At 37.8% G+C, this 8,865-nt stretch overlaps 2 protein-coding genes across 2 annotated transcripts; both read left to right on the forward strand.

Moving 5' to 3' along the window:
- Positions 1-982, forward strand: LOC114387591 (ethylene-responsive transcription factor ERF003-like). The gene is made up of 2 exons (XM_028347794.1): positions 1-149; positions 248-982. Exons 1-2 carry the CDS (start codon positions 67-69, stop codon positions 699-701), a joined length of 537 nt encoding a protein of 178 aa, XP_028203595.1. The 5' UTR covers positions 1-66; the 3' UTR covers positions 702-982.
- Positions 983-4,937: 3,955 nt separating this feature from the next.
- Positions 4,938-8,713, forward strand: LOC114387588 (ATPase 9, plasma membrane-type-like). The gene is made up of 9 exons (XM_028347790.1): positions 4,938-4,985; positions 5,088-5,207; positions 5,292-5,390; positions 5,461-6,588; positions 6,667-6,976; positions 7,063-7,577; positions 7,671-7,844; positions 7,939-8,121; positions 8,202-8,713. The coding sequence occupies exons 1-9, from the start codon at positions 4,944-4,946 to the stop codon at positions 8,478-8,480; spliced, it is 2,850 nt and encodes a 949-aa protein (XP_028203591.1). The 5' UTR covers positions 4,938-4,943; the 3' UTR covers positions 8,481-8,713.
- The last annotated feature ends 152 nt before the right edge of the window (positions 8,714-8,865 follow it).

Genomic DNA, 8,865 nt, shown 5'->3' on the forward strand with positions numbered 1-8,865 from the left:
TCTCCGTGACCACATTCTCAAAGACGCTTCACGAACAAGTTTGAATCAATCTTCATCAATATCATCATGGCTAGACCCCAACAACGCTATCGAGGTGTCCGCCAGAGGCACTGGGGCTCTTGGGTCTCTGAAATTCGCCACCCTCTTTTGTAATCTTCTTTTTAATTAAACCTTCTCAAAGTAAATTGCTACATTCTTGTTGCATACTAATTAACATTGTTGTTGTTTGTTTGGTGTTTGTTCACAGGAAGACTAGAATATGGCTAGGAACGTTTGAAACGGCAGAGGATGCAGCTAGAGCGTACGATGAAGCAGCAAGGTTGATGTGTGGGCCAAAAGCGCGCACCAATTTCCCTTACAATCCCAATGAGCCACAGTCATCTTCATCGAAGCTCCTCTCTGCTACTCTGACTGCGAAGCTACACAAGTGTCACATGGCCTCTCTTTCCCTTCAAATGAGCAAGCAGAAACAATCTCAGAAAGAGCCTCATCAAGGATCATCCAACGACTCAGGCAATTCCATTGCGGGAACAAGTTCAGATAACACCCAGTTTAGATGGCCAGAAGAGGAAGGACAAGTTGAACTGCTAGAACAACAGCAACAATTTCAGCCAGTTCTTCAAGATGATCACATTGAACAGATGATACAGGAGCTTCTTGATTATGGCTCAATGGAGATTAGTTTTGTTCACTCAGCCTAAGCTCTTTATTATAAATTAACAATGCAGACCCCTTTTCAGGGAGAGGGATGGCACTATTTACTAATGCGCCATGTAATAAAATATATAGTGAGCTTTAGACCTTAGTACCATAGGATAGGAGAATTTCACCATGAGTTTCAATTAATGGTCAAGCATGTGGAACCAGAATGTAATCAATCTTACAAAAAACAACGCATGCATGTATGATGTGGACTACATTATAGATACCATTAGTAAGTAACATCAAAAGACTACAAGTTTCCAACTTCTATTTTTGTTTATATCTGGATCTGAGCAATACTCGTAGTCATAGGTGCCCAAAATTTTTCAAAAGGGCACTATAGATGTGGGACCTCTGTCTGTCTTAGACATTATATTTATGCCATCATTTTTATTTTCTTAATGGTCATTATTATAAACTATATGGATTATGTGGCAAAGAAAGACATCATGAAAAATAACGGAAAGAAAAATGGGGCTAATCATCTTATTAGTAGTCAAATTCATCTTTGTTAACAAAACTAGAACCATTGCATTATGAAGGTAAAGACGAATCGTCCACAAAGGGTTAACGCATTGTTGTTAGAAAGCCACAATTTTGGCAGTAGCAGGCGCTGGAGGCGATAGTAACAACCACCTCGAGCCATGATTAGAAGAGAAGAGAGTGATGGAAACAGAGCAAGCAACATCTTTTTTGCATCAAACTCTGTCCAAACATAAAGTCAATCCTTTGGTGTGTATTGAAGAAATGTCTACAAATACTGTCAAATATGAATGACAAAGGATGCCAATTTGAAGTGACCAAGATGGGCATTACTTCGTTAACAATAGATATTCTTATTGTTTTCCTATTTGCTTTTTCTAGTTGGTAGCATACCGGACGACCTTTTTCTATTCTCTTTTGAAGTATCCTTCCATACCCGATCCTTTGTTTTCTGCAAAAGCACAACTTTTGACCCATATACTCGTCTTTTTTAACTAATCGCAAGACATATCCATTCACAATCCACATACAACTACTTTTAATTTTTTCCGGATTTCATGAAGCCCCTTGTTATATTCTCATTTTCATTTTTCTAATATAAAAATGAAGAAATTACATTCACTCCTCCTAAAGTGTTCTTAAACAAACAAAAGAAATTCAACTTGTAAGGTGCATAAATTATTATAAAATACTCAAATTTCATTCCCATAAAAAAATATTCTTAATTAGACACTTGACTTTTATAGATTTCATAATGTAACATATATTTTATTATTTTATTTAGAGGAATACTAGTGATAGTGTTAGAGATGATAGTGTTGACATTTCTCTTTCATTAAGGATAAAAAACCATCAAGTAAAGTAAGTATAATTAATGATATTAAAATTGTATTCCAAATATATTATAATTTTATTGCATTATTTATGTGTCCACAATTCACAAAAATTATAAAATATATTCTCTTTTTTTTCACGTTCATATCTTACAAACAAGATAATCTTACTCGAATTACAATTCAGCATTAAATACACTTTATCACTTTATAAGGTCTAATATCTTTAGCTAAAGGGACTAGATCCAAAATGATAAAGAAATACACACCTTTAAGAACATCAAGTTGTGAATTGAGCTATTCAGAATATTGCAGTCTTCAATTGCAAAAATAGTAACTAATTAGTTAAGTAAAAAAAATGAGGTTATAAAACCACAATCTCTCAATCTCTACTTATCGCCTCCTCATCAAATCTCAAAATATGGATTGATTCATATGGTTTACTCTCTTTCTTACCATTATTTTCATGTAAAATATTAAAATTTCAATCTATTGCGAGAACATTTCTCTTGTTGATAAGATAGCCCAGAGTTAAAAGTCCACATGATGCAAACGAATAAACAGAATGAGTTTCACATTTTCTTTTATCGCTAAATCTTTTTCAGAAGAAAAAAATAGATTGGTAGCCTTATCTGTCACTTCTGTGATGCAATTAATTCTTCATCCGGCAACTTTAAGCATGTGAATGGAGACTGTCTTCCATGCTTACAATCAAGACAATGTTTGTTTCCAACAACGCGGACCAGTATGTCCCTTGAAGTTGCAATCATGCCAAAGTCATAATATAATTGTTCTGATTGCAGAGGAATAGTACAGACTACAGAGAAAATAGTGTCAAACATTGCAGGTAGTGACCATACATTGAGATAAAATGCACATTTTCTAGCCATATGAGATAATCTTATACCTATTTCTTTTCAAGTATAAATGCACAATTTACCAGATTTATCAAGTACAAAATTAAAGCATGAAAGCTAAAAAACCAAAACAACCAGGGAGGGGGGTAAAACAGTAAAAATATTGAGCACTAGCACTTTGTAATTGTCTAATGTAATTATGTAAACAAAAATGGGTTTACTGTTTTTTGCGTCTGTTAGTGGGTTCTTTTTGCATGCGAAATTTGCTCACGGGGTGAAAAGAATGGCTGTTATAATCTTAAAATGTTCTGCTTCATCATGTCTTACTACTATGTTGATCTAACTTTGGTAAATTTAAATCTTTTGTAAAGGTGGGTGGGACAAAAGACTCCACTATTATAACCTCATGCCTAATGATTATTCATCTATCTGGTAATTGATTTTGTCTCCCACAACCGTTTAAAGCACAAATTTGATAATCTTAAGAACATGACTATGAAAAATATATTTTCGGTGTAGCTGAATCATAATCTCTTTGATGGGATGTTTCACCTTAACCTGCCCCTCATCTCTTCTCTTCTCTTCCCTTCCCTTCCCTTTCCCAAAATAAAAAGGATGCCATAAATCAAGGTCATATCATATCTCGGTCTAAGCTAGTTAAGATGCTAAGCAATAGGCCCTCAATCGATTTGGCCTGAATCATATAAGCGGTAGAAAAAGAGGGGAACTCTACTTGGAACAACATAACGTACTGATAGTGACAAATTTGAAACTATGCTAGTTAAAACTGCGAGAGTCAAAATAATGATGAGTACACCAGGAATCAAATTTTTTTAGTCATGTGGAGTTAATTAAGATCCCAAAAAACAAAAAATTAGTGTGAACAAACTATCCTACTGATCTAGTTCTACTCCAATTTCTGGTTCATTGGAACCGAACTCGTTGAGGATACATTTATGACACCCCTGTTGCTTTTACTTGTAAACTAGATTTGAACATCATTCTCATGCATACTTGGGACAGATACTATTTTAATTAGTGTTATCCAAGAAAGGAAAGCCTCAAATTCAACCATGCTCTTATAAAAAAAACTTAATTTTACTTGGGGAAGAAAGTTAGTCCATGTGGTTTGGGCCAAGTTTCTAAATATCATTGGATTCGGCCTAGCTAGGTCCATAAATGGAATATCATTTGACTTTTACCACGGGGAAGGACGCTAGGCTAGTGCCAAGTGCACCAAATATGTAATCATATGATGCAGGGTGCACGTTCTGTTTCTGAATTGTAGAGGAGAAAACCCCACAAGTATAATAGGCTATCAATCAGATCGAAGGTAATGAAATGAATTGCTACCTGCATTGAAGTCAAATTTATATATTAGGAACTTAAGGTCAAATTTTTTTATATAGAAGTTTAAAATAATATTAGTTATTAATTTATTTTTATTTTTTTAGATTTCTAAACTACAAAATTATTATTATCAAAAAAGCTATAAAATTATTTATTAATGTTTCATAATTAAACTATTCTAATATGGACATGTGAGGGTGGGTGCCCATGTATTTATAGCAATATATAACGCTGCACCTTCTATTTTTATTTTTCTCACTAATTAATTATTAAAATATTAAAACATAACATAATTATAATTATTTTATTGTGATGTACATTTATCCTTAATGGACCTAAGGCAAATGTGTCCATGGCTTTGCTATTTACACGGCCATGTTGAAGCGCATGACAGGGGTCAAACACAACGAGTCCCACTGCTTTGCTATTGAATTGAATTGGTTTGTTACAAAATAATAATAAAAATGAAAGAAAGAAAAAGAAAGAGAAAAGACCGAGTTTGTTAGTGAACGAGTGGGAATGAGTGATTTTAGTGCAGAGAGAATGGCAAGGAGAAACTCTAACTCAAACTCTATTTCGTGTTGTGTTCCTTTCCATATTATATATACACGTACTTTGACACTTATTTCTTAAACAAGAAACTAACTTCTTCCTCTTCTCTCTCTTTCTTTGAATCTCACCTGAGCGTAACTAGTAATAATAACAGTTAGAGAACAACATGGGAAGTCTCGAAAACATCAAGAACGAGGCAGTTGATCTTGTTAGTTTTCTTATTTCCTTATCTTTCTAATTTGTTTGTGTTGTGTTGTATTGTCAGATTTATGTATTATATTACATGCAATGCAATGTGATTGGCTTGCAGGAGCGGATACCTATTGATGAAGTGTTCCGAGAATTGAACTGTTCGAAGGAAGGTCTCTCAAATGAGGAAGGCCAAAAGAGGTTGCAAGTTTTTGGGCCCAACAAGTTGGAAGAAAAGAAGGCAATAATCATCAATTCAGTGATTCATATATTAGAATTAATTAATATGTAGACTAATAACAAATATTTTCAATAAATCAATCAGGAAAGCAAGGTGCTAAAATTCTTGGGTTTTATGTGGAACCCTCTCTCATGGGTGATGGAAGCGGCAGCCATCATGGCAATTGCATTGGCAAACGGAGGGGTAAATTGATATGCATTAATGAATTTGAGTATTGAAACATAGCATAATAAAATATAAATGTATGGTGCAGGGTGAGCCTCCGGACTGGCAAGACTTTGTGGGAATCATGGTGTTGCTAGTTGTGAACTCAACGATTAGTTTCATTGAAGAAAACAACGCTGGGAACGCCGCTGCAGCGCTGATGGCAGGGCTTGCTCCGAAAACAAAGGTTCTGAGAGATGGAAGGTGGTCGGAGGAGGAGGCTTCAATACTGGTACCGGGAGACATAATCAGCATCAAATTAGGAGACATAATCCCAGCCGATGCTCGTCTCTTGGAAGGAGATCCACTGAAGATCGATCAGTCAGCACTCACCGGCGAGTCCCTGCCAACAACTAAGCACCCCGGCGATGAAATCTTCTCTGGCTCCACCGTCAAGCAAGGAGAGATTGAGGCTGTTGTCATCGCCACTGGGGTCCACACCTTCTTCGGCAAGGCTGCTCATTTAGTCGACAGCTGTAACCAAGTTGGCCATTTCCAGAAGGTCTTGACCGCCATCGGTAACTTCTGCATTTGCTCCATCGCTGTTGGGATGATCATAGAGATTGTTGTCATGTATCCAATTCAGCACCGCAAGTATAGGAGCGGAATCAACAACCTCCTTGTGCTTCTCATCGGAGGTATTCCCATTGCCATGCCAACAGTGCTTTCGGTGACAATGGCCATTGGTTCCCACAGGCTGTCGGAGCAAGGTGCTATCACCAAGAGGATGACAGCCATTGAGGAGATGGCTGGAATGGATGTTTTGTGCAGCGACAAGACCGGAACTCTAACACTCAACAAGCTTACAGTTGACAAGAGTTTGATTGAGGTTTTCGCCAGAGATGCTGACAAGGATACGGTGATGTTGCTTGGAGCTAGGGCCTCCAGGGTTGAGAACCAAGATGCTATTGATGCTTGCATTGTTGGAATGTTGGGTGATCCAAAGGAGGCCAGAGATGGCATCACAGAGGTGCATTTCCTACCCTTTAATCCAGTCGACAAGCGCACAGCCATAACATACATCGACACTGAGGGTAACTGGCACCGAGTAAGCAAAGGTGCACCCGAGCAGATTATCGAACTTTGCAAACTTCGGGAAGACGTCAAGAAGAAGGCTCTTTCCATCATTGATAAGTTTGCTGATCGCGGTCTTCGTTCCCTTGCTGTTGCCAAACAAGTGAGAATTGTATCATTGCATGTGATGTGCGTGCATGGTTTATTATTTATTAATTCTTTTTCTTGAATTGATTAACAGGAAGTCCCAGAAAAGAGCAAGGAGAGTGCAGGAGGACCGTGGACGTTTGTTGGTTTGTTGCCACTTTTTGACCCACCAAGGCATGACAGTGCTGAGACCATAAGGCGTGCTCTCAATCTGGGAGTGAACGTTAAGATGATCACTGGTGATCAACTTGCTATTGGTAAAGAAACTGGTCGCAGGCTTGGCATGGGAAGCAACATGTACCCTTCTTCCTCTCTCCTTGGTGAGCACAAGGATGAGTCCATTGCTGGCCTTCCAGTTGATGAGCTTATTGAGAAGGCTGATGGCTTTGCTGGTGTCTTCCCTGGTAAAATTCAATTCAATTATCACATGCATGCATATGTACATGCTTAATTATATCATTAATTAATTTCAAATGATGTATCTATCTAGAGCACAAGTATGAGATTGTGAAGAGACTTCAGGAAAGGGATCACATATGTGGGATGACAGGAGATGGTGTGAACGATGCTCCTGCGCTTAAAAGAGCAGATATTGGAATTGCTGTAGCCGATGCAACTGATGCAGCTCGAGGTGCATCTGACATAGTCCTCACGGAGCCTGGCTTGAGTGTGATTGTGAGTGCAGTGTTGACAAGTAGAGCCATCTTCCAAAGAATGAAGAACTACACCATATATGCTGTCTCTATAACAATCCGAATAGTGCTGGGCTTTATGCTGCTTGCTCTCATCTGGAAGTTTGACTTCTCACCTTTTATGGTTTTGATCATTGCCATACTCAATGATGGCACCATCATGACCATTTCCAAGGATAGGGTCAAGCCATCTCCTGTGCCAGATTCCTGGAAGCTCAGAGAGATTTTTGTCACTGGAATTGTGCTTGGTACCTACCTCGCTGTCATGACTGTTATATTCTTCTGGGCTGCTCATGCATCTGATTTCTTCTCGGTGAGACAATTTTCTTTAAAATGAAATAATATTTGTTGTAAATTAATTAATTTAAGGCATCAGGTTGCTTAATAACATTATATATACATGCAGGATAAATTTGGCGTGAGATCCATCAGGGAGAACTACAGTGAGCTCACAGCAGCTGTTTACCTTCAAGTGAGTATTGTAAGTCAGGCTCTCATCTTTGTTACACGGTCAAGGAGCTGGTCTTATGTTGAACGTCCTGGCATGTTTCTTCTTGTTGCCTTTTTCATAGCACAACTGGTACGTACGTGAGTTGTAATCAAATTCAAATGGGCTTGCTTTCATTGCATTAACTAACGATTGCTTTATATATGGACTATTATTTCTTAATTAGATTGCCACGCTGATAGCTGTGTATGCAAACTGGGGATTTGCAAAAATGAAAGGGATTGGATGGGGTTGGGCTGGTGTCATTTGGCTCTACAGCATTGTTTTCTACATACCCATGGACATACTCAAGTTCATCATCCGATATGCATTGACTGGGAAGGCATGGAATACTATAACTGAGAATAGGGTAACATCACAATCTTAATCTAAATGTTTTTATGTGAATGTGTATTTCTCTGACTCTGACCTTTTTTATGCATCCATCAGGTTGCTTTCACCACAAAGAAGGATTATGGAAAGGGAGAGAGAGAAGCACAGTGGGCTGCAGCTCAAAGAACATTGCATGGCCTGAATCCACCTGAAACGGAGGAAATGTTGAATGAAAAGAACAACTATAGGGAATTGTCTGAACTTGCAGAACAAGCAAAGAAGCGTGCTGAAGTTGCAAGGCTAAGGGAGCTTCACACACTAAAAGGCCATGTTGAGTCTGTCGTCAAACTCAAGGGACTTGACATTGAGACGATGCAGCAACACTACACAGTTTAGTTTCAGTGTTGCTGCTGGAACTTAGGTTTAGAAGACAAAATAAAAGAAGAGAAATAGACATTTTTATTACATTGCCCTTGACGTACCTCTCAAATCTCATTTGGATTTTGAAGAATGCAAGGGCTCTAGAATAATATCCAACAATTCGAGATTGTGCAACGCAGTCCATGGTTGGGAAGGGTTTTTCTTTTTTCTTTTTGCTGATGTTATCACTTATCATCAATTTGTCTTATCTTTTTGCTCTAGAATAATCAATCAATGAAGATTTTTTTCTTCACTTTTTGCATTAGTATACTGTTTCCTAAACGAAAAGGAACGTGTAGAGCTTGTTCTAACCAATTTGTGACAACGTTCAATTCTCCACTCAACTTCGCGATCATCAAAA

Source organism: Glycine soja, chromosome 15, assembly GCF_004193775.1.
Source record: "Glycine soja cultivar W05 chromosome 15, ASM419377v2, whole genome shotgun sequence".
NCBI classification, from domain to species: domain Eukaryota; kingdom Viridiplantae; phylum Streptophyta; class Magnoliopsida; order Fabales; family Fabaceae; genus Glycine; species Glycine soja.